The 25964-nt window shown below is 53.1% G+C and overlaps 1 protein-coding gene and 1 long non-coding RNA gene across 7 annotated transcripts in view; one reads left to right on the top strand and one right to left on the bottom strand.

Annotated features, from left to right (window-relative positions):
- Positions 1-18048, bottom strand: part of PEMT (phosphatidylethanolamine N-methyltransferase) — an 84707-nt gene extending 66659 nt beyond the window's left edge. The window contains exons 1-2 of one of the 6 annotated variants that reach the window (XM_019817279.3): positions 17894-18048; positions 1956-2063 (exon numbers count right to left, since the gene is read on the bottom strand). In XM_019817279.3, coding sequence (XP_019672838.1) covers positions 1956-2048 — 93 coding nt within the window. In that variant the 5' untranslated portion in view covers positions 2049-2063; positions 17894-18048. Of the gene's footprint in view, positions 1-1955; positions 2064-7023; positions 7046-8953; positions 9072-9253; positions 9409-17476; positions 17651-17893 lie in introns of those variants that run through there. The other 5 variants (XM_006939913.5, XM_019817277.3, XM_019817278.3 and 2 more) reach the window with 5 other exon arrangements.
- Positions 17377-25759, top strand: LOC123382130. Its single transcript, XR_006590054.1, has 3 exons — positions 17377-17468; positions 21046-22253; positions 25547-25759. It is a non-coding gene; the product is annotated as an uncharacterized LOC123382130 (long non-coding RNA).
- The last annotated feature ends 205 nt before the right edge of the window (positions 25760-25964 follow it).

Genomic DNA, 25964 nt, shown 5'->3' with positions numbered 1-25964 from the left:
GAAGGCCCAGCGGGAAATAACGGAAGGGGCTTGTGCATGAAAAAGTGTCCCGGGGACCCACTGCGCACCCAGCAGGCCGGCGAGCCGAGCCCCCAGCGCGGGGAGGCCAGTGGGACTGGCGGTCAAAGCCAGGCCTTCCGGGGGAGGACGGTGAACAGGGGAGAGCACTGCACACTCCTAGCCGACCAGGTTCTCCTCGCAGGGACCAACAGCCTGTCTCACACCCTGCACCAGTTTCCCGTGGCTGCTGTAACCAATCACCACAAACCAGGTGCTTTAGAACAACAGGAATGCACGTTCTCACAGCTCCGTGGGCCACAAGTCCAAAATCTGTGTCTCTAGGCCAAATTAAGGAGCCAGCAGGGCCCCCCTCTCCCAGAGGCTCTAGGTGAGAATCCAGTCCTGGCCTGGGCCAGCTTCTGGTGGCCCCGCCTTCCCCACCGGTGGCCCCGCCTTCCTTGGCTGGTGGCCGTATCACCTCAGTCTCCAAAGCCAGTGCGTTCACATCTCCCTCTGCCCCCCGCCCTTATAAGGACACATGTGACTACATGTCAGGCCACCCCAACAATCCACGGCAATCTCCCCATCCAGACATCCTTAACACCTGCAGAGCTCCCCTCTTCTGCCATCCAAGGTAAACCTTTACAGGTTCCAAAGATCGGGGTGTGGACATCTTTCGGGGGCCACTTTTCAGCCTGCCACATACCCTTTTTACCCTTCATTGTCTTCTGCTGCCGGAGGAAAGCTGGGGGGTGGGGACGGTGAGTGGCAGAGAAGGAACGGAGAGCAGAAATGAACAGGGAGGCGGTCCCGTGTGGGGTGTGGCGGGGGTCCCCGAAGTCCCGAGGAATGGTTTTAGGCAAAGCAAGCCCTCAGAGCTCATCCCGCCCCTCAGGTCGCCTTCAGCCGGGGGCCGCCACCAACCACCTCAGGGTGGGCCCAGCGTGTTCAGGGCGGCCAGAGGAGGGACAGAACATTCCGAATGCGGCCTCCTTGAGATGAGCAGCCCCGCCCCCACCCCATCCCCCGCTCCCACCCACCTCCGACCTCCCCAGATAGAGAAAAGACCTAACTCATAAACCAGATGAAAAACATGTCCTGTTCTGCCCCTGGGACCAAGTGGTCACCTGAAATGAAAACAGTCTGGAACAGCGTGTTGCTAACGCTGAGCTTGGCCTTATTCTTCAGGCTACCCTCAAGGGGGATCACAGGATGTCCGTGGCTCTGCATCAGCAAACCCGAGATCAGGCACAGGGCAGGAGCCTCAGGGGGCACCGCCGCCGCCCCTTCCCATGCTTCCAGAAACCCCACGAGCTTCCCCCACATCCTGGCAGGGGCCAGGAGAGACTGTCCTGCATTCCCACACCTTCCTCAGAGGGTTCGGGGCCCCCTTCCCACACAGCCTGGTCCCACCCGGCTCTCCGTGCTCCAAGCGTCCCCTGGGCGTCCCCAGGACCCACAGAAGAACTGGGTGCTGCTCTGTCTCCTGTTTTCGCTGCCACCCAGCCCACAAAGTCCAGCGATGTGCGGACCCTTTTGCAGGAAGCCTCATTCAGGACAAATAATCATGTTTCTGGAGCACATCCGAGGGGGCGAGGATTCCCAAGAAAGCGGCTTCCCTGCAAAGCATGGCAGAGGAGGAGGGCAGCCCCCAAGCCGAGGCCGTCTACTTCACCGAGGAGAAGGCTGAGATCGTCGGGCACAGCTGGGCAGCCGCATCACAGGACAGCCCCACTGGCCCAGCCCACAGCAGCCCAGGGCTGTCGCTGTCAGGATGCTGTGGGATCCCCAAAATGAGGGGCTTCCCTGGTCCGCATCCCCTACCTGGGCTCTGAGACTGATGGGGAAACAGAAAGGACGATTCCACGCTGGCAGAGACAGACGTGGGGAGGGAAGAGCCATCCATCTGTCCGTCCGTGCAGCTGGCCCAGATAATATGGGCGCAGGGTACTTACCACATTCCAGAAGAGCGGGTTGAAAGTGATGGTGAGGATAGCAGCCACAAAGCAGGGATCCGAGGGGTCCACGTAGCCCAGCAGCCGGGTCATAACGCAGAGGTCTGCCTGCAGGGACACAGCCAGCGTCAGCAGGAGACCTGCTTAGTCCCCGCCGGCCCCCACCTGCGGGACAAGGAGGAGTGACAAGCCTCCGGAACTCGGAAACAAAGTTACCCTCCGGGAACACGCCGGGAGGCGCGGGCACAGGCAAGTCCAGCGAAGGTTACTACTGTGTAATCATAAAACGGAAGATAAAAGGCGAAAGCCAATCAGCCGTGTGGTGCCCTGTCGAAGGGTGGCCGGGCTTGCAGCAGCAGAGCGGAGTGCGGGGACGCTACGCCCGGAAATCGGTGGCTCTGAGACAGGATGAGCAGCCAGCACCCTGCAGGGGGGAGTGACCCCGCCGGGACCAATGTCTGGGTCACCAGGTGCTGTCACTGGGACCGTGCAGAGGGCTTTGGAGCAAAGCCGAGGGGCTGGCAATCAGGTAAATGCAAACTGAAGCAACATCAACGAGCCTCCTCTCGCCAAACCTGACGACAGATAGTCTTGAGCGCTGAGGAAGGTGTGAACTGAGAGCTGTGCTCCTACTGCCTGCGATTTCACTCCCGAGCACCTGTCCCAGGGACGCGCCCATGAGTGTGCAAAGCGCATGTGCAAAGATGTTTCCATCTGGCACGCCTGTCACGAAAAGCATGACCACTTAGCTGTCCACCTGTGGAAGAAGGATAAATGGAATGTGGCCCATTCCTAACGGAGCGAAACTACAGAATTTAAACAAACTGGCCGTTTGTGTCAACTTGTGACATATATATTTTTTTAAGTAGGCTTCACACCCAGCACGGACCCCAACGCAGAGCTTGAACTCACCACCCTGAGATCAAGAGCTGAGCTGAGATCAAGAGCTGGACGCTTCACCGACTGAGCCCCCCAGGCGCCCTGACTTGTGATATTCTTCAAAACATGTGCTGGGGCGCCTGGGGGGCTCAGCCGGTGAAGCGTCCAACTTCAGCTCAGGTCATGATTTCGCTGTTCGTGAGTTCAAGCCCCGCATGGGACTCTGTGCTCACAGCTCAGAGCCTGGGGCCTGCTTCGCATTCTGTGTCTCCCTCTCTCTCTGCTCACCCCTGCTCACACCCTGTCTTTCTCTCTCTTTCCCTCAAAAATAAACATTAAAGAAAAGCATGTCAGATGAGGGGCACCTGGCTGGCTCAGTCAGTGGGAGGATCGACTCTTGATCTGGGGGTCGTGAGTTTGAGCCCCATGTTGGGTGGAGAGATCCCTTAAACAAATCTCAAAAAAAAAAGTCAAATGAATAAAGAGAGCTGTAGATTTCCCACAGCATATATACACATGTTTAGAAAATAACACAAACCATACGGTGCTAAATGCTCTTTCTGTGCGTGTGTTTTAAAAAAAAGACTGGCATGCAACATGCTAACACATTCACACTATTTTCCACATCCGTAGTGGGGTCTCCTGCCCTCCACTTTGACACTTGGGGCAGGATCACTTTCTGTGGCGAGGCCGTCCCTGCACCCTAGGGTGTTCCATCGCACCCCTGGCCTTCATCCACTGGGTGCTGGTAGCTCTCCCCAGTTGTGACAACCAAAAATGTCTCCAGGCATGGCCCCGGTGCATCCCCCCACGGGCAGAATTGAGACATCCTGCCTCTGGGGACAAGAAAACGGAAGAGCTGAACACTTGGAACACCGATTTCTTTCTTCAAAAAAAAGGTAGGGGGTGCCTGGGTGGCTCAGTCAGTAGAGAGCCCAACTCTTGATTTCAACTTCGGTCACGATCTCACAGTTTGTGAGTTCAAGCCCCGCATCAGACTCTTCACTGACAGTGTGGAGCCTGCTTGGGATTCTCTCCCTTTCTCTCTCTGCCCCGCCCCCACTCATGTGTGTCTGGGGGGTGGTGCACGCTCTCTCTCTCTCTCTCTCTCTCTCTCTCGCTCTGTCTCTGTCTCAAAATAAATAAATAAAAACTTAAAAAAAAAAAAAGATAGGGGCGCCTGAGTGGCTCAGTCGGTTAAGTGTCCGACTTCGGCTCAGGTCATGATCTCATGGTTCATGAGTTTGAGCCCCGCGTCAGGCTCTGGGCTGGAGCCTGGAACCCAGTTCAGATTCTGTGTCTCCCTGTGTCTGCCCCTCCGCTGCCTGCACTCTGTCTCTTGCATTGTCTCAAAAATAAATAAATATTAAAAAAAAAAAAGATAGTAGGGCACTTCTGATTTTGAGTGGCATTTGCTGTATCCCTGCATTACTCTTTGTACTTTTCCTTTCTGCTTTTAGAAAGGACTTGAGGGCCAATGCACTGAAAATATGGTGACTCTCCACGTCAAATCAAAGTAAAAATAAGCCTAAATTGTAAAATGAGTCTAAGTCCATCAGAGTGACAGCGTTGTCATAATGTTGGCTTTTTTTTACATTTTTTTTTTAACGTTTTATTTATTTTTGACACAGGGAGAGACAGAGCATGAACAGGGGAGGGTCAGAGAGAGGGAGACACAATCTGAAACAGGCTCCAGGCTCTGAGCTGTCAGCACAGAGCCCGATGCGGGGCTCGAACTCACGGACCGCGAGATCATGACCTGAGCCGAAGTCGGCCGCTCAACCGACTGAGCCACCCAGGCGCCCCTCATAATGTTGGCTTTGATGGTATTTTCTGTTCTGTTTCGCTTTGTTTGGGGATCCTAATAGTATCCTTTCAAGGAATATCTCCGTCTCTACCTTTCTTGGGGATTGAGTAGGCAATGCTCCTGACCTGGTCGGCCCCACAGGTCACCCAGCCCTGGAGGACAAGTAGCCCCCCTACTCCAACTCTTGCTTCACCGAGCCCCCTTCTCCCGGCGTAACTCAGCCTGCCATCTAGACAGTGCCCAAGAGTGTGGCGTGGGAAGATTCTGGAAAGTCACTGAGCATGGAGGACACGGCCCGGCACATCCTTCCCAGGCAAGGGCAAACCTTCACCTCTACGAGGCCAAGGGCAGAGCCAAGAATGAATGAACCCAATGAATGAACCAGCAAAGCCACAAAGGCACCACTAAGTAAACACGTGGATGAGGTGACCGAGGGGCAAAGTGGCCACACGGGCACACAAGCCCATTATTAATAAACAAATGACGCAGGAGGACCCACTCAGCGAACGGGGAAGGGTGACATTCAAACAGACCCTGGCCTCACAGCGACCACAGCCTCTGGGCACCCCGGGTGCTGCCAACACCCACGAGGCCAGAAACCCCTTGGCCTGCCTTCCAGCTTCCTCCTCCGTCTGCTCCCAGGTCAGAGGTCCCCCTGCGCCAGTACCAAGCTCTCAGGGCAGGCCCCTCATGAAGCCTCGGGCCATGACAGAAATTCCAAGTTGCCCTGGAGCACACGCCAGGAGAGGCGGAGCCACTCATGAAGGACAAAACAGTCAGAACAGGCCTCAAAACAGGCTGCCCAACCTAGAGAGAGACATGCACACCTCAGCCCCAAAGCCTCTAGAACCCGGGACTGAACCAAAGGGCGTTCTGTCTTCTGTGTGAAAAGAAACATTCATCAAGCACCCGGGCCTGGAAGGACCCGCCCATTGAGAGTCTGTGATGGGGCTGAGGGTGGGGTTTCGGGGGGGATGGAGGGAGAGCTGGTCTGGGGAGCCACCAGAGTGCTGCTCTGGGCCTGCTCAGCCACTTACAGAGCAGCACCTGCCTCACTGCCCCTCCTCCCCGGTCCCCATCTCAACCCTCAACACCCGGCCACAACTTGCCCGTCATTGACCCTTCTCCCCTCTCGTCCATGACTCCGATATGTCCGTTGACCCCACTGATCCCACTGCCCTCAGGCTGGGGCACTCTAGCCCCAGCCAGCTTCCCATGCCTCACCTCCTGCCATGCTCTGATCCCCAGGCCTCCTCCCCTGCCCCGGGCTCACCCATCCCAGCGCTCACTGACAGGCGACGAACTCCCCTGCGTCCATCTCACCTGCCACCCTTCCTGCCCCACCCTATCACTCACACCAAACACCTTGCTCCAGACCCTTTTACCATGGGTCTGCACATGTCTGAAATACTCTCCACGCCTCTGACACCTCTAGGCAAACTCCTACTCATCCCTCAAGACCCAGTGGGAGGGGCGCCTGGGTGGCGCAGTCGGTTAAGCGTCCGACTTCAGCCAGGTCACGATCTCGCGGTCGGTGAGTTCGAGCCCCGCGTCGGGCTCTGGGCTGATGGCTCAGAGCCTGGAGCCTGTTTCCGATTCTGTGTCTCCCTCTCTCTCTGCCCCTCCCCCATTCATGCTCTGTCTCTCTCTGTCCCAAAAATAAATAAATAAACGTTGAAAAAAAAAAAAAAAGACCCAGTGGGAGCCTCTCCTCTAACTTCACCCAGGGCACTCTCTTTTGTGCCCTTAGTGTCCACCCTGTTGTGAGGATTTGGTCATCTGTCCCTGTAGCGTAATCGTTCCTCCAGGCTAAGGGCCATTTTTTTCCTCCCTCTCCGTATCTTCCATGAGTAGTTCTCATTTCATCATGAGCAAAAACCAGGGGCTAAAGGTACATCCCTAAGGGGCCCTCCAGCTCAGCTGCCTGTGCTCCTGGGACTCCGGTCCCCTCCCTCCTGGTTTCAAACTGAAGGCAGGAAATTGCCCAAGTGGCCGCCGTGGAGATTCTGCCGGCGGACAGCCGGCAGGCGGCCGGCGGATCCCCCTGCTTCTGAGGCCGCAGACTCACCAGCCGCCCAGATGCTGCGCTTCGGAAATATTTTTACGGCATCTTTTACACTGGGAAATCCAGCAGTGTTCACAGGCATTGGCGGGAGGTGGTTTGGCCAGACCAGGGGCGGGGTAGGGCTTTCTCAGGTTCTCAGAAACCCCAGGGATGGGATCTCTTCAAGACAGGTCAGTCTCCCCGGGTGGGGCCTGCCCGTCCGTAGGGTGGGAGGTGTGTGTAGAGAGGAGCACCAGGGATTACTAGGAGTCCTGAAGTCCTGACCCCCCCCCTTCCCTGAATTCCACTACCCATCGTCCCCTCCACATACTACTCACCCCATTTATCAACCCTATAAGCCAGGCGTCCTCACGATCCATCCACCCACGGCTGCCCACAAAAGGTCCTCTAAGACCCAGGCTTGCCCTCTGAATCATCAAACAGCGGAGCTTAGGGCCAGCACACCTGACACGTGAAATGTACTTTTCACCCTTGCTAGCTTTCACAAGAGCGGACACTTCCCACGGGAATTCATACGGCAACGGGACAGACAAGGATTTTATTGTTAGCCAGACTCCCTTTTAGGGCCACTGTTCTTCTAAGCCAGAACTCTCTGTTCCTGTTCGCCTGCCCTCCAACACAGTTAAGGCAGCGTTTGCTCAGGACAATGAAAAGAACAACAGTCAGGGTCTGAAGCTGGCAGTGGTCTATTCTCACGAAGTACGGAGAAGTAAAATATCCTCTCCCACAGCCCTCCCTCCAGCCCTCTCCCCCGCCCTCATCAGCATCCTCATTTCAAGGATAGGCAAACTGCGTTATCTGCGGGTGTGATTCTCAGGGCTCCATTCCATGCCCACACAGCCTGCGCTGCCTTGGGATTCCCAGCTCCTCATCACTTTTTGCCGCGAGCTAGTGGCTGGCCGAGGACAAGAAATCTCAAAGTCCCAGGCAAACCTGGCATGCCCTCAGCGTGGCGCCTCCCGTCCCACGGGCTGACCCTGTGCCAGCGTGATCAAGCCAGAGGAAAGAGGGTGAAGCGTGAGGTACAGAGCAGAGTCCCAGGTAGCTGGAGACAGGGTGCAGACGATGGCCAGGGCGTCACGGCTGGAAGCCCAGGCCTGGGGACACTGAGCAGGAGAGAGCCGGACCGGTGGTTCAGCGCAGGCCTAAGAAGGCGCAGCCACCTGGACTGTGACCGCCTGGGAAGCAAGGTGGGGCACTGACTGGGAGGAGCACAGGGAACTTTCTGGGGTGATGGAAATATTCCCCATCTCAACTGGAGCCTGGATAGCCAGTCAGGAGCTTGCGTGTCAGACCTTCCAACTGGGCGCTAAGGTCTGGGCATTTCACTGCATGTAAATTACACCTCCCCAGGGAGGAAAGTGAGCAAGAGCCTCAGCCTGGGAACTGGGAACTGTGTCCCCTATTTCCCCACCAGGCCCTTGGGGGAAAACAATGTCCTCTGGAAATGCGGCAGATATTTTTAAGGATTCAACTCAATGTCTTTCTGAGCATCTACTAGGGAGGCCCTACTCTGGGCGGGGGTCTGAGGACTGAGACCTCCTTCAAGAACCTTCACGATGCCAGGTCCCACAATCAAAAAGCATTTATTTAAAGTTCACATACCTCATCCCGGCAAGCACTATTGTAATGCCCACTTTGCAGATAAGAAAGCCAAAGGCTCAGAGAAGCTCCCAGATCACAGGAGGAGAGCAGAGCCAGGCCTTGGCCAGATCAGCCCTTCCGGATTCCTGACAGAAACTGGGGCTTTCTGTTGGGACTCAGAGGTGCTGCAGCCACTGCTTGCTGCCGGTGGGGCAAGGACAAAAGTCTTGAACGCTCCCAAAGAGACACAGCAGAGGAGCAGGAGAAATATGCTTCTTTCTTTCACCCTTTGTGGGAGCTGAAGCAGAGAGGGGAAACTGAGGTACTGAAAGGTTAACCAGCTAACACCTGCCGAAGCTGGCAGCAGGTAACATCAAGCAGGATCCCCCAACTAGGGCTGAACGGGTTAAAACCGAAACCTCGGCTCCCACCCAGGTCTCCGTGCCCTGGGGTCAAACTGTCTTGCTGGGAAGGAAGCATCCAGTCACCTCGGTCACCTTGAGAGCGGGGGATCTGCGTTGCCTGGAGAAGGGCCTGCTCAGCAGGGGAGAATGACTAATGGTCCACAGGGGTATTCCGGGCAGCAGAGGGGAGGCCCTTCTGGCTTCCCACTCCAGAGACCTGAAGGTCCTTTCCTGATTGTCATCACTTCCCAAAACTCACCTGAAAGGGCGGACCTCCCTCCTGAAACTGGATCAGCAGAAAAGAACAAAACACCCCGGGTCACACTTGAGCAGATCAGGAGGGTCCTGGATCCCTGGTCCCTCGGTCACCCCTGCACACAAGTGGGCGGCCAGCCTTGACTAAGGGGAGGGTCCCGCACCCCTCCCGTCCCTGCCCCCAATCTTGTTAAAGCAGCCAAAGTCCTGGCTTTCTCTACCGGCTAATTCTAAGAATGGAACTCCGCTCCAAGGTCACAGACTGCAGACCTCTGTGTTTGAACAGAGGAGAGGCGCTACCTACCCAGCCACGGAAGAATTCCACTCAGGTCACGGACGAATGGGCTCAGCTCCCGAAACGCTACGAGTCGGCAAGGAAGCGGCTCATGGCAATTTCACTGTACTGCCTACAGGCTTTGAGGACACTTCAGGGAAGGATTCACCGCAGGTCAACAGCACCCAGGGTCACATTGTGACATCCAAACAAACAGTAGAGGCCCAGAGAGTCAAAGTCACATCGATCGCAAGTGGGATCCACACACCACAGACAGCAAAGGGCAGGAGGAGCGGGGTGAGGGTGGGGGCTGCCTTTCCCGGGGGACCCCGCGGGCCCCTGGCGTTCTCGGTCGATTCAGGCAACATTTACTGGGCAGCTTTTGGTTAGAGCCCTGTGTCTGACACAAGAATGAATGTGCTGGAGTCTTTTTCCTGAAAGAAGTTTTATACTCAGGCAGGCTCCCAACCGCATTTTAGCTCCTCTGCATGGGAGCGGAGGGGGGGGGGCATCTGGCTCAGAAGAAGGTCTCCGGGCAGCTCACAATCTGGGCTGGGGTCAGGGTACTCCCACCCTCCAGGAAGGACCACTTGGGCAGACCTTCCGTGACCAGTCTCAGCCCAGGGTTTCCCTTTGATGAAGTAGGGGTGATAAGACTGCCCCTCGCCCCCCAGGTTACATTCTGGGCAGAGGAGAGAACGAGTATCAGAGTACGAGGTGCAGAGGGTGCTTCTAAGGCTGAGGCTCTTCTGTCCCCTCCCTCTGTTTTGCTGGCAGACAGACATCTCGCCTCTTCTGGAGAGGCCCTCCAGGAATACAGTCATCCTAAGGAAAAGGTAGAGAGGGGACACGGATCCAAGGAAGGTAGCCCCCAGCTGGCATTTGAAGCGCTCCTAAATCCCACAACAAAAAGAAATGGCCAGCAGCTGCTCTAATTCCCCCAAATCCGCAACTCCTTTCAGGAAGGGGGAAGATGTTCATTCCTGCTTCACTCAACTCGTGTGTCCCGGGCCAAGTGCAAAACCACTCTGGTGGCTCACGTGCACCCTAATCAGTGAGCCCCGGGCCTGGGAGTGGCATCCACGGGTCCCGTGCTTCTCAAGGCCCTCACCTCACCTTGGGTGCCCTCTCAACTGCGCAACGTGATCGTGAGCTGCAGACCCCTTTTCTTTCGTTCACCCTCAAGGGCCCAGGACACACCCCACTAGGCCGATGCTGCTGAGTACATTTATTTAAATAAGTGTCATATATTAAGAGTAATCGTGACAATAAGCCAGCTGACCTTCACTGGGAAGTTACCGGGCACCCAGCCGTGGCTTTAATGAGGCAGGACAGAGAGCACAGTCCTAAGACACGGTGCACCCCAGCCTGGTCGGGCTCCACAAACCCTTCACAAGCTTGGGCAAGTCAAGTGCCCTCAGTAAGCTTTGTGTGTTTGTTTGTTTTATTTTTTTTTTGTGTTTGTTTATTTATTTATTTTTTTAGAGAGAGAGAAAGGGAGGGGCAGAGAAAGAGTGACAGTGAAAATCCCAAGCAGGCTCCGCACTCTAGGGCAGAGCCTGATGTGGGGGCTCAATCCCACGAACCCATGAGATTGTAACCTGAACAGAAATCGAGAGTCGGACGCTCAACTGACTGAGCCACCCCCACGAGCCCGAGTAAACTTTGGTTTTTTTAATGTTTATTTATTGATTTTTGAGAGAGAGAGCGTGAATAAGCGGGGGAAGGGGCAGAGAGACAGGGAGGGAGAATCCCAAGCAGGCTCCGCACTGTTAGCACAGAGCCTCACTCGGGACTCGACCTCACAAATCGTGAGGTCATGACCTGAGGAGAAAATCAAGAGTCCGGTGCTAAACTGACCGAGCCACCCAGGTATCCTGCCCTCCATAAGCTTTGAGGTAGCGGTACCTCCTTCACAGGACTGTCAGAAGGATTAAATGAGATAATGCGAAGAAAGCATTTGGTACCGTGTCTGGCACCTGGCAGAGTCGGATCGATGTTAGTTATTGTTGCTGTGTTATTCAGTCCACACGACAACACTGTGAGACACGCCCATCTTGCAGATTAAAAACTGAGGCCGACACATGAAGAAAACACCGACGGAACTGAAAGAAGAAACAGACAAATCCACAGTGACAGTTGGAGACCTCTCTCAGAACTGAGGGAGCAGCTAGGAAGCAGGTGGGAGCAGCAGGAGCGAAAATCAGTAGTGACGAGGACGGCCTGAACAATATTGTCAACCCCTTGGCCTAGCTGACGTTCATAGAACGTCCCGCGATAACAGCAAAACACATTCTTCCCAGGCGCATGGAAACATTCACCAAGACAGACCAAATCGGGCTGTAAAACAAATCTTAAATTTCCAAGAATCAGGGGGCACCCGGGTGGCTCGGTCAGTTAAGCGTCTGACTCTTGATCTCAGCTCAGGTCATGATCTCGTGGTTTAGGCTCTGTGCTGACAGCGTGGAGCCTGCTTGGGATTCTCTTTCTCTCCCTCTCTCTGTTCCTCCCCCGCTTGTGCTCTCTCTCTCTCTAAATAAGTAAACTTAAAAAAATTTTTTTTCAACGTTTTTATTTATTTTTGGGACAGAGAGAGACAGAACATGAACGGGGGAGGGGCAGAGAGAGAGAGGGAGACACAGAATCGGAAACAGGCTCCAGGCTCCGGGCCATCAGCCCAGAGCCTGACGCGGAGCTCGAACTCCCGGACCGCGAGATCGTGACCCGGCTGAAGTCAGACGCTTAACCGACTGCGCCACCCAGGTGCCCCAAAAAAATTTTTAATAAAAGAATCAGAAAGCATAAAAGAATGCTCCTGAATCATGACAGAATTAAACTAGAAATCAATAACAGACAGATATTTGCTAAAGAACACACTTCCAAATGATCCATGGGTCAAAGGGGAAGTCTGAAGGGAAATTTTAACATATTTTGAACTGAACGAAAATGAAAATGCAATATCAGAAATTGCGGGCCAGAGGGCTAAGAGATAAGTGTTATCTTGATGAAAAAGAAAAGGCTCAAAGCAGTAACATAGGCTTCACCCTTAACATAATAGAGAAAGAGAAGGAAATTAAACTCAAAGCAAGCAAAAGGAAAAAATAAAAGCAAAAATCAATCAAACTGAAAACAGAAAAAACACAGAGGAAAAAAAAAAATCAAACCCAAAACATGTATTTTGGGAAAAAATACCTCTAGCTACATTGACCAAGGGAAAATGAAGACACAAATTACCAATACCGAGAATATAAGAGGGGCCTCCCCTACTGAACTCACAAACATTAGAGGGGTAATAAAGGAGCTTATGCCCATAAGTCAACAACTCAGATGAAATGGTCCAATCATGGAAAGACATAAGCCAACAAAGTTCATCCAAGATATAGCCCTATATCTACTAAAGAAAATAAATTCCCATTTAAAAACCTTCCAAAAAAGAAAGCTCCAGGCCCTGATGGTTTCATTGGATGAATTCTACTAACATTTAAGGAAGAGATAACACCAGAACCACACAATTTCCCCCAGAAATCAGTACAGGAGGGATGATTTCACAACTCACACTAAGAGGCCAGCATTACCTTAATACTAAAACCACACAAAGGCACAACAAGAAAACAACAAACCATACTCCTCATGAATACGGCCACCAAAATCCTCAACAATAAAACAAAGCAAAGCAACTCTAGCAACATACACAAAGGATTAACACATCAGGATCCTGAGTCACCCCCGGAATGCAGGGCTGGTTCAACAATCAAAGCATCAGTGTGATTCCCCACATTAGCAGACAAATAAGGAAGAGCCGCATGATCATTTCAACAGAAGCAGAAGAAACTGAGGTTCTGTGAGTTTAAATGCCTTCTCCAAGGTTACAATGAGGGGCAGAAAAAAGCCCCAACCCTCCTGTCTTGACTGATCCAAAATACCGAAATAAAGATTATGTCCTTGAGAACTTCACAAAATAAGTCATCCAATAAAACGGACTGATATTTATTTAAATAAAGTAATAGCATCAGAAGATTTTTAAAAAATTCATTTGAGAGGGAGAATCTTTTTTTTAAATTTTTTAAATATTTATTTGTGAGAGTGCATACATGAGTGAGGAACGGGCAGAGAGAAGGAGGGGGAGAGACAGAATCCCAAGCAAGCTCCACGCTAACAGCAGCAAGCACGATGTGGGGCTCGAACTCACGCACTGAGAGGCCATGACTTGAGCCAAGACCAAGAGTCAGATGCTTAACGGACTGAGTCACCCAGGTGCCGAGAGAGAGAAAGAGAGAGCGAGAGCGAGAGCGAGAGAGAGAGAGAGAGAGAACATCTTAAGCAGGCCCCACGCTCAGTGCAGAGCCCAACGCGCGGGGCTTGATCCCACGACCCTGGGTCAGGTCTGAAATCAACAAGAGTCAGAGGCTCAAATGACTGAGGCACCTGGGTGCCCCAACATCAAAAGATTCTTTAAAAACAATTCGTATCGCAGGCAAACATCTTCCCCGAAAGGCAGTCAAGACATCCCACACCTGCCACAGGGATTTTGTCTCCAATGGTTTTCTCAGGCTCCTGTATCACCAACGAGGACCGTACAACTGTCGCCCCCATTTTACAGATCCAGAAACTGAAGTGCGTCTCTTGACACCTACGCTAAGTGACACCATCCATCTGCTCACGAGAGCAGGTGAGTCCGTATGGAAAAGGGCATGAGAGGGGCGCCTGGGTGGCCTGGTCGGTTAAGCGTCCAACTTCGGCTCAGGTCACGATCTCGCGGTCCGCGAGTTCGAGCCCCGCGTCGGGCTCTGTGCTGACGGCTCAGAGCCTGGAGCCTGCTTCGGATTCTGTGTCTCCCTCTCTCTCTACCCCTCCCCTGCTCATGCTCTGTCTCTCTCTGTCTCAAAAAATAAATAAGAATTAAAAAAAAATTAAAAAAATTTTAAAAAAAAGGAAAAGGGCATGAGAGGCGCCCATGCGACTGTGCCCTGCCACACTGGGTTCTCCAAGAAGCCGGGACCCCTAGGCCCCACTGGAGCCATCTGCTGAGTCCTGGAGGCACCCCTGCCTGTGAACAGCAAACTGGCAGGCTGGGGAGCAAGGCTCTGGCAACCCATGGCAGGGAGGGTAGGGAGGGCCAAAAACGACCTCGATCGGTGAGGTCACAGCAGGTAAACTCCTCATCCCAACGAGGGACTTTTTGAACTTAAAAACAAAACCAGGGGTGCCTGGGTGGCGCAGTCGGTCAAGCGTCCGACTTCAGCCAGGTCACGATCTCGTGGTCCGTGAGTTCGAGCCCCGCGTCAGGCTCTGGGCTGATGGCTCGGAGCCTGGAGCCTGTTTCCCATTCTGTGTCTCCCTCTCTCTCTGCCCCTCCCCCGTTCATGCTCTGTCTCTCTCTGTCCCAAAAATAAATAAAAAACATTGAAAAAAAAAAAAACCCAACATTCCGTACCAGCTGGAACAGGCACAGGGTAAGAGCGTCGTACCCAAGGGTTGCCCTGTTCCGTCGAATACGGCAGCCACCTGCCACAGGTGGCTATTGAGAACTTGCAGCGTGCCACATGACGAAATAGTATTTTTCAGGTATTAGGCTAAATAAAATATTCTGTCAAAAGTAACATCACTGATTTCTTTTTTTTTTTTTAATTTTTTTTAACGTTTATTTATTTTTGGGACAGAGAGAGACAGAGCATGAACGGGGGAGGGGCAGAGAGAGAGGGAGTCACAGAATCTGAAGCAGGCTCCAGGCTCCGAGCCATCAGCCCAGAGCCCGACGCGGGGCTCGAACTCACGGACCGCGAGATCGTGACCTGAGCTGAAGTCGGACGCTTAGCCGACTGAGCCACCCAAGTGCCCCTTAGACAAGCTTAAATGATAAACGGGACACATTTTATTTCTATCGGATGGTGCTGGGCTAGCACAGATGTCCATGGAGTGAAGAGAAACCTTGGTGCTCACTTGGGCCAGGGACTGATTAAAACCAGAGATTTTGGGGGGCGCCTGAGCGTCTCAGTCGGTTGAGCATCCAACTCTTGATTTCGGCTCAGGTAATGATCCCAGGGTCATGGGATTGAGCCTCGCATCGGGCTCCCTGCTGAGTGTGGAGCTTTGCTTGGGATTCCCTCTCTCCCTCTCTCTCTGCCTCTCCCCACCTCAAAATAAATAAAAAATAAACATTAAAAAAAACAGAGAGATTCTGATTGAAGGAGGAGAACTACCACAAGACAAATACATAATAATGTTGTGTTGTTGTCGTTTTTAAGAAAAAAATCCTTCGGTAACAGGAAGCTTATCTGTATCAACAGCAGTGGAAAAAAGTGAATTTTAGTCAGCTGGGGTCACCCTGACCTGTCCCTGGAAACACTCCCCGTTCTCTCCGACCGCACAGCCCCACCAAGCTCTGGAAGGGAGAGAGCAGAAAAGCCCTTCCCACACACACCCAGTTAATCATCCCTTCCCCGTGGCTGATTCTCACCCCTGCAGCCAGGTCTAGAACACAGGCCTTGCTCAGATTAGCCGGCAGCACCCTAGCATTCCACTGGGCCTGTGCTGGGCCCGCTGCCCCCTCCCATGGTGGCCCCCGGCTCAACGACGTCCCACCTCAGGTCAATGGCGACCCACCCTTCCACCCGGAGTCATTCATCCAGGAAGCATCCACCCCCTAAGCCAGGTCCCTCTGGCATTCCAAACTCCTAACACTTGCTAAGGCAGAACACAAGAATCGCAGTCCCACCACGGACCATGTGGCCCAGAGATCCCTGGATGGCCATTTACAGTTCATGAGTGTAAGGGGGCACCTGGGTGGCTCACTTGGTTGAGCGTCCGACCGTGGCTCAGGTCATGATCTCGCAGTTCACGAGTTTGAGTTCCACGTCCGGCTCTGTCCTGACAGCTCAGAGCCTGGAGCTTGCTTCCGATTCTGTGTCTCCCTCTCTCTCTCTGCCCTCCCCCACTCACGCTCTGTCTCTCTCTCTCTCTCTCTCTCTCTCAAAAATAAATAAACATTAAAAAAAAAAGAGAGCATAAGGATTCCATGGGATAACATCATCCTCACGAGGCCACCTATCCACTTGAAGTCATCCTGCACTCTCTCAGGGTCAGATGCTAGCCTGCTCTTTGTTGGATGAACAAATACTCCCCCCCTTCAAGGCCTTTGCCCTGCTGTCCCTCCACCCACGGCATCTGGCCCCGCTGGCTTATCACTCGGGTCTCAGATTGCAGGTCAACTCCTCACAGATACAGGGATTTCAATCCCACCTCTCCGCCAGCTACTCTCTAAAACATTGACCAGTTTTACCCCCATCAGAGAAGGTTCTATGCTTCTGGGCTTACTGTCTCTCAAAGTTCTCAAAGACTGGCTGTATCAGTGAATGAATAAAGGGGGGAAGATGCTCTAGATTAAAGAAAGGCCGCTTGGGGCAGAGGCACATCTCCCGGGCTCCTTAGAGAGTGGCTGACAAATGAAACAGGTAGAAAGGTGGAAGGGTGGAAAGGAAGCTGCTCTGACAGGAGGGAACACCCTGGAGAGGAACAGCCATTAGAAGGGGGAGTCTGGGGAGAGACAGCAAGAAAACACAAACTCTCTGGCCTATGACTTTGCAAAGGGGCTGACTCGGGCAGCTGGGTCTCCAGCCAGCAGGGCCCATCCCACCCCATCCTAGCACAACACTGAAAGGTTGTAAACTCTTTCTACCCATCCAGCCGGGAAGGAGGCGACACTCTGCAGCCGGCTCAGCGCCAGGGGGTGGAGATGCCAGGGTGCAAACCTTTCTCTTGACTCCGCTGCAGAGCTGGCCTCCAGCCCGGGGAAGGGGGGACGCAACTGCGGCAGGGGCCTCCCATGTCCCACACAGCCACATGCTGCCACCACGCACACTCCCAAATACACCTGCGTGGCCTCCCTCACACGCTTCCACGCCCAGTCCCAGTCCCACACACTCACACTCAGGGCACACACTCTTGGGGCAACTGACCACACAATCCCAGAGGCGCGCGCGCGCGCACACACACACACACACACACACACCCCGCCCCCCACACACAAAATCTCAGGCACTCGTTCTGAGACATCCACGATCCCTCTCTCACGCGCGCACACGCCAGCGCCCCGCCCCCGAGCGCGCAGTCCCGCCCCCACCGCGTCCCGCCCCCGCTGCCTGGTAACGGGTGGCCCCGCCCACTGGGCGTTGGCGGCGGCGGCAGAGCCCGGAAGACCCACCTGGCAGCGGGATCCCTCTCCCCGCCTCCCCAGCCGCGCGGCCCGGTCAGTACCTGCCTAAAGTCAACATTGCCGAAGCCTCCGCAGCAGTCCGGCCCCGCCACCGAGCTGCCCATAGGCTCCGCTCCCGGGCCGCCAGATGCTCTCAGCCGGGCCGCCTCTAGAGAGCCTACGCCGGGGCCTCGCGGCCGCCGCCAACTCGCCCCCCGCCCCCCGCCCGAAGCCGCCCTGTGGTGCCGGGAAGCTCTGCCGCCCGGGGCGCTTTGCCTGTGACCCCAACTCCTCCCGGCCTTCTGGGAAATGTAGTCCCCTGTCCTCGCGAAGCGCCACTTTCCTGGAGTTCGCGACGGCATCTCGCGGAGCCCAGAGCTATTATGTCCCAGGGTCGTGCGCCGCAGTGACTGCCAGTTCCGAGGCGGCTCTCGCCTAGACCCTTCGGTCCCCGCTCCCGCACCCGGCCCGCAACTGACCTGGCCTCCCTGTCCTTGGCTGGCGGTGGGGCTCGGAGGCGGCGGCTGCGGGTCCTAGGTATAAGTAGCTTCCTGCGCAGCCCCCTGCGGACTTGGACTTTGGCCCAGGCTCGGGGTCCCCTGCCCCCTTCTGAAATTTGCTTTCGCCCAGAGGCGGTACAGGACGAGCACACTCTGTAGCCTCCAGCAGAGGCTACTCCTCGGGACCCTGGGCCCCCGCCCCTGCGGCCTCCCTATTCTTTGGCTCGGTCAGAGACACCTCCTCCACTTCTTTGTTCATTCATTCTCTGGTACACTCACCGGGTGCTTGCTGAACTTGTCTGTGTACTGCGGGTACAGTAGGGAACAACACAGGTCCCTGCCCTCACTGTTTCCTAATGGAAGAGACAAAACATGAATAACGGATTATAACTTGGGTAAATTCTATGATGGAAGGAAACTGGGGGCTGGGTCAGATGATAAGGCAAAGTGCCTGAGAATCCCTTGAGGGGGGCCTGAACACAGGAGAAGGTGCAAGGCATGTGAAGTGTGAGGGCAGGACAAATTGGGAAGAGAGGCAGTATGTGCAAAGGCCAGGAGACAGGACAGGACTAGGGATATTTCAGGAATCCAGAAACGGCTGATGATCTGTGGAGTGGTGGTGGACGAGGTGCCCACTAGAAGGGGAAGGAAGTTTAGAAAAGTAGGTGGGGCTTTAAATTTTTTTTTTCCAACGTTTATTTATTTTTGGGACAGAGAGAGACAGAGCATGAACGGGGGAGGGGCAGAGAGAGAGGGAGACACAGAATCGGAAACAGGCTCCAGGCTCTGAGCCATCAGCCCAGAGCCTGACACGGGGCTCGAACCCACGGACCGCGAGATCGTGACCTGGCTGAAGTCGGACGCTTAACCGACTGCGCCACCCAGGCGCCCCTAGAAAAGTAGGTGGGGTTTTAGATGGTCAGGTCCCAGAGAGCCCCTTCTGTAGCCGGGTGTTACGTATATAGGGAAATAGACTCAGATTCCCAGAGATTTGTGCAGTCACCCAGCAAGCTGCCAGCCCACGCAGGACGTTTGCAAGGCCAGCTGCTTCCTGATTTGGGTGACTTGCTTCTCTCCCCCTTAGCCCTGGTGTGCTTGCCCCTGTGCTGACTGCTTTACACCGAGTCCCAACCTTCACCACATCCTTAGGATGGAGCAGGTCCACCAACAAGACAGGAAGGGCAGGAAGGACCCTGGCTTTGGAGCATGCACCAGCTGTATGACTATGGGCAAATTTCAGTTTCCTCAAAAGTGAAAGGGAAATACATGTCAGTGAAACTCAGCACACATGATCTGACCCACGGGAAGCACTTAATTACCACTGGCCACAACAGAGCTGAGTACCCAACAGGTGCTCAAAAGCTGGTTTGCCTCCTGATCAGTTAGTTACCAGAGGCGGGAGGGCTCTCTTCCTCGGGGTGTCCAGGCAGGGCCTCCTGGACCCAGAGTCCGTTCTGGGGAGCCTGCCAAGGTGGAGTGCTCCTAAGGGCCTTTCCCCTACCCCCACCACGTGTCTACTTTGCCGAAGCTCCAGTTTCCTCCTGACCTACCTGGCTGCTCTGGTTGTTTTATGAAGCCAGAAAAATTAGTTTGTGTGTGTTTGGTTTATCTGGGAACAAAGAAAGGTAAATGTCAGAGGTCACACCAGAGCTGATGCAACTAGAGAAATCCACTCCTCCACCCCTAATCCACCCCCTGCCACCTTCTGTGAAAAGAAAACACCCAGGCATAGAGAAGCCAGACTGCAGACTCAAATGTGATTGGGGCTGTTCAGATCAAAAGCCTCCTGCGGAAGATAGTTTGGGGCAGAAGTCTTTGCTCGACCACTGGAAAACTCCCAGGTCTGAAAGCTTGCAGAAATCATCCAGGCCAACCTCTCTCACTGGAATATTCCTTTCTCAGCATCCCTGGCAAATAGAAAAGCCACTTCTGTTTACATGCCCCAAGTGATGGGAGACTCATCACTTCCAAAAGTAGCCTGTTCCACTGTTGAACAGGGTGTGTATTAATGATACAAACCCAAAGTCACCCTTCCTGAAGTGGTAACAAACAGAGCTCTTTTCCACCCTCAGGGTTATCTCTCTTTGCCCCTTGGTTACTCTTCAGATATGGGAAGCCATTTATCACACAACATCTCCTAGTCGGCTCCAGGGCAAACATCTGCTGATGACCTTGCTGGCCAGTGGCTGGACACTTGCTACAAAAGGAGATCAGAACTAAAAGCCACTTCTTCATTTCTTCATTGCCTTCCCCTCCTCTCCCTACCCTCCCCTGGCCTTGGATCTGGCTGCGTGGCTCCCAGCAATCACTAAATGGGCTTCTATTACTGAAATCAGCGTTTGCATATTGGGTGACTTTGGGTAAAACTGAAGCCTCTCCCTATTCTGAATCACAAAATAGGCATAATATCTCTTGAGCAAGACTGACACGGGGATCAGCGTCGGTAATAAGCACAAAAGCGCCCAACACGCCGTGGGTTCTCAACAAATGTTTGTCTGCCTCTTCTGTATATAACGGAGGCTCAGCTCTTAGATCACATTCGTTACCCTCGTGGACATGCTGGGGTCTAGGGCCAGCCCAGCTCAGAGGCCCCCTGAGTTCCCAGGAAGAGAGGGGGTGAGAAGCCAGCAGAGCAGACAGCCTGGGGAGGGGGGGGGGGGGCAGGGATGGGGGGCGGGAGTAGGCATCATGCACTGGAGACCTCATGCATGCTGTCTAAAACCAGGACGATAGGGGCGCCTGGGTGGTTCAGTTAAGCATCCCACTCTTGATTTCGGCTCAGGTCATGATCACATGGTCATGAGATCTAGCCTCTGTGTCAGGCTTATCGATTAGCATGAAGTCTGCTTGGGATTCTCGCTCTCTGTCCCTCTATCACCCCACGCCCCCCCCCACCCCGCCACACGCACGCACTCTGTCTCAAAATACATAAATAAAAATAAAAACAGGAGGGTAATGAGGAGCCATAGCCACAATGCCCAATACCTCCCTCCTGTATTCAGGCCCCCCTGTCCCCACTGTGCCCGAGGAGTGTCCAGGAACCAGAGAGGAGCAGGTTCAGCGGGAGCCGGGGTGGGAGCTGGGGCAGGGCAGTGCTAGTGGTAATGAGTAAACCCTCCCTTCCTCCCCAGGCTCAGGAAGGAGCCTCTCTCCCAGTGACCTCCTATGGCTGAGAAGAGGGCTCACCTGAATCCATCCATTGAAGGCCAGCAAGGAGTGGGTACTAGCAGGGCATCCCTGACCCCTCAGCGTCCACAGAGCAGACAACTCCTGCCTTCCTGCTGGCCTCTCTGTGGTTCCTGGAACACCCCAGGCACACCCTCGCCTCAGGGCCTTTGCACACGCTGCCTTGCGCCTTCTGCCTGGAATGCTGCTCCCTCAATGTCCTCAGAGCTCCCTCCCTCACCTCCTTCAGGTCGAGTATCACCTTTCTGCTCTGTGAACATGTCAACCTCCCCCTCCAGTCTCCATCCTCTTCCCAACTTTATTTCCCTCCACAGCCCCTATAGTCATCTAACAAATTGATTTAGTTTGCTTATTTATTCTGTGTAGTATCTGTCCCTCTCGCTAGAATGTGAGCTTCACGAGGATGGAGATTCTTATCCCTTTTATACACAACTTTCTCCGTGGCATCTGGATCATGCCTGGCATAAAGCAGGCACTCAATAAGGAAGGAAGGAATGAATGAATGAATGAATGAATGAATGGTTCTACCACTCCCACATTTGGGGTGTTCTTGGGCAAACCACTTTTCTGGGCCCCAGTGACCCTGTCCATGGAAAGCGGAGAGGGATGGGATCTGTGAGCAGGAAATCAAAGCATCAAGTGAGACCGGAAGTCCCCCTCCCCCCCAACTTTCTGGCTGTGGGCCTGGGGCAAGTGACTTACCCTCTCTGATGCTCAGCAGAAGAGAAAACTCTACCAATTAAAACAAACAGCCAAGCTCTTCAAGCTCTTACAAAGCTACAGACTCAGCTTAAGCCTCGGAACTGCCCTGTGAGGCGGGGAGTGTTATTCTGGCTTTCCAAATGAGGGAACCAACTTCTGGGGAAGGGACCGGCCCACAGGCAGACAGCTGAGTCAGTGATGCGCTTCAAGCCAGCCAGCCCAAAGCCAGCCCTGGCCTTTTACCAGTGTGCAACCCTGCCTCCCTAGGATGGAGGAAATGACCTAAGAAGCCCAGCACAGGACCCAGTGCAGGATCAGCACTTATCCAAATACTCAATGCTCAAAACACATCGTGCTTCTGCTCCTATCTCTTTCCATCACATCCACCCTTCAAGGTCCAGTTAAAGTTTCATCGTTTCTAAGAAGCCTGACTACTCCTCGAAGGACTGAGGTAAGTCATCACTCCTCACCATGGCCTCCAGAGGTCCCATATGGCCCCGCCATTCCAGTTCTTGTGTCTGTATTCCAGCCACACTGACCTCTTCTCAGGTCAGGTGGGTGAAGGAAGGCCAAAACTGAATTCTAGTCCAGTGAAGTCGTCCCTCAAAAATGGAAACAAGGAGGGGGGCGCCTGGGTGGCTCAGTTAAGCATCCAACTCGATTTGGGCTCAGGTCACCGTCTCACGGCTCTCGAGATCAAGCCCCGAGTTAGGCTCTGCGCTGACAGCTCGGAGCCTGGAGCCTGTTTCCGAATCTGTGTCTCCCTCTCTCTCTGCCCCTCCCCCACGCATGCTCGCTTGCTCTCTCTCTCTCTCTCTCAAAAATAAAAAACATTATAAATAAATAAAATAAATTAGATGGTGAAACTAATAAAATCTTGTGGGGTTAAAATGTTTGTCTCGGTAACTGAGGGAAAAAGCAGGAAAAAACCCTGTGGGGCTACACATTTGAACGTGAGGAGCCAACTCTATACCGTGATCTCCTCAGAAATGGCCCTCAGGGTACCTGGCAGGCTCAATCAGTAGAATACCTGACTCCACCCCAGGGTCGTGAGTTCAAGCCCCATGTTGGGCGTGGAGCCTACTTTAAAAAAAAAAAAAAAAAAAAAAAAAAAAAAAAAAAAGTCCTTCCAGCAAGTGCAAAACATACATTCTTTTCAAGGTCATATACAACATTTGCCAAAATCAACCATATGCTGGGGCATAAAGCAAATCTCAACAGATTTCAAGGGATTCCAATCACATAGTTTATTTTCCTAAACACTGGGATTAAGCTAGCAAGCAAATCCCAATGTTTGGAACATCTCCCAACGTCTGGAAATTAGATAATACGTTTGTTTTTTAAACCCCAAAGATGAGGGACACCTGGCTGGCGACTCTTGATCCCCAGGTTGTGAATTCGAGCTCCACATTGTGTGTAGAGATTACTTAAACATAAAATCCTAAAAGGGGCGACTGGGTGGTTCAGTCGGTTGAGCGTCCGACTTCAGCTCAGGTCATGATCTCACAGTTCATGGGTTTGAGCCCCTGCGTCGGGCTGTCAGCATGGAGCCTGCTTCGGATCCTCTGTCCCCCTCTGTCTCTGCTGCTCCCCTGCTCGCTCTCTCTCTCTCTCAAAATTAAACATTTGAAAAATAAAATCCTAAAAAATAATAAACCTCAGAAATGAGATCCATTTGCTTCCACGCGAGCCAGGTGTCCATCCAGGTGGCTGAGGGTGTGAGAACTATACCTTTGGGTCAGGTGACCCACCCCAATCAAGCAACGGTGGCCGGGGAATGGCGAGCGACCAGACTCCAGGAGAAGATGGCATTTCCCATTTATTGGCTTGGTTCCAGAAACACTCTGGTGGGGGTGGGGGCGGAGCTCTGAGTGCTACTGAGTGCTGGGGAGGCAAACAGGGGCTGCCACGGGTACAGGAACAGGCAGCCGTGGCCCCAAATGCTAGAAGGTGACTTGGAAATCTCAGCAGGGGTGCACCCAGAAAGGAGGCGGGGAAGCAATGAGAACTAAGGGTTGCCAGGCCTCAGCAAAGACATTGCCTCTTGGGGCACATGGGTCATCTTAATGTGTGAAGTCTGGTTTAGGATTATTTCCTTAGGATTCACCCCCAGAGGCAAAGGGTCCAGACAGCCAGACTCCTTTCCCAAGGAGTGCAGCGACATGGATGAACCTAGAAGGCATTCTGCTAAGAGAAATGAGTCAGACAGAGAAAGACAAAGGCCATATGATTCCACTTATATGCAGAATCCAAAGAACAAAACAAATGAACCAACAAACAAGAAGCAGAAACATCCATAAATAGAGAGAACAAATCAATGGTTGCCAGAGGGGAGAGGGAGCTGTGGGGGGGATGAGCCAAAGGGGGTGAAGAGGGAGAGGGAGATACAGGCTTCCAGCTCTGGAATGAAGAAGTCACCGGGACAAAAGGCACAGCATAGGGAATACAGTCAGTGGGGTTGAAAAAAATAGCGATGGATGGTGACCCACGGTCGCTACACTTGGCGGTGAGCACAGCACGTGGACAGACTTGTCCTATCACGATGTCATACACCTGAGACTAACACAACATCGTGCATCACCTATACTTCAATAAAAAATAAATAAGGCTTTGTGCCTCTGCAGAAGGGTGAAGTTTCCATTTCCCTGACCTGCCCGCAGCGAATATTATTATTCCAAACATATTTACATTGATTTAATAGTTGAATAGTTATACCTTACTTAATTTGGTTTCTTTCTCCCATTATTTACAATTTTGGGCATTTTCCCCAAGTGCTTTTCTTTCTGATTAGAATACTGCTTATTTGCACTATTTACCAATGCACTTCCTGTGCCTTCTTTCAAAAAGACTCATGAGCCTTACTCTTTTTTTCTTGTTTTTTTTTTTTAAATTTTTTTTTTCAACGTTTTTATTTATTTTTGGGACAGAGAGAGACAGAGCATGAACGGGGGAGGGGCAGAGAGAGAGTGAGACACAGAATCGGAAACAGGCTCCAGGCTCCGAGCCATCAGCCCAGAGCCTGACGCAGGGCTCGAACTCACAGACCGCGAGATCGTGACCTGGCTGAAGTCGGACGCTTAACCGACTGCGCCACCCAGGCGCCCCTCATGAGCCTTACTCTTTAACAATCTCTTGAACTTCTCAATGACACGAACCAGACTGCTGCACATTTTAAGTGATTAAAAACTTTTTTACCTGGAAAATTTCCCAACCCACCAAAAACTTGCAGGAATTATACAATAAACCGATATACCTTTCACCTAGGTTTGCCTATTATCGTTTCCCAGCATTTGCCTTGTCTGTTTATATGTAATTGTTTTTTTAATGTTTATTTATTTTTGAGAGAGAGAGAGAGTAAGAGTGGGGGAGGGCCAGAGAGAGAAGGAGACACAGAATCTGAAGCAGGCTCCAGGCTCCGAGCCTGATGTGGGGCTCGAACTCACCAATAGTGAGATCATGACCTGAGCCAAAGTCGAATGCTTAACCAACTGAGCCACCCAAGCACCCCATATGTAATCATTTTTTTTTTTTTTATCAACTATTTGAAAGTAAATTGCAGACTCTTCGCGCTAAATACTTCAGTGGCTATTTCCTAAGAACAAAGATGTTTTCCTACGAAACCTCGAGACTGTGACCCAAATCAGGAAGTGTATTATTGCTACAAGATCATATCCAACATATAGGTCACATTCGAATTTCACCGATTGTCCCGAAAACATCCTTCCTGGTGCGTTTTCTCATCAGAGCCAGGCTCCAGCGCAGGACCACGTGTTGCCTTCCGCCGGCTTTGATGTGGAACATTCCTTTCGCCTGACCTTGTCTTTCACGACACTGACACTTTGGGAGAACACAGGGTATTTTGCAGACTGCCCCTCGGGTGGGTTTTGTCTCCCATGATTCCCCGAGGCTGTGCCTCTGGCGGCCAGGACGTCACCGAAGTGCGGCTGCGCCCCGCCTCCTCCCCCCCCCCCCCCCCCCCGCGTGTGGTGGTGTCGCTGCCCATCCTGGGGCCGTGAGCTTTGATCGCTGTGAGCGTCTGATCGCTCCTCCGCAGAGGTGTGCGTGTCGTCACCCGCTGGCGTGTTCTTGTTTTCATAAAACTGGGGCTTGGCAGCCCTGTTCAGGAGAGTAGCGCAGGTACAGCTGAGTTCCGGCGGGGCCA

Source organism: Felis catus, chromosome E1 (assembly GCF_018350175.1).
Source record: "Felis catus isolate Fca126 chromosome E1, F.catus_Fca126_mat1.0, whole genome shotgun sequence".
Lineage (NCBI taxonomy): Eukaryota > Metazoa > Chordata > Mammalia > Carnivora > Felidae > Felis > Felis catus.
This window is presented reverse-complemented; position numbering and strand designations above follow the sequence as displayed.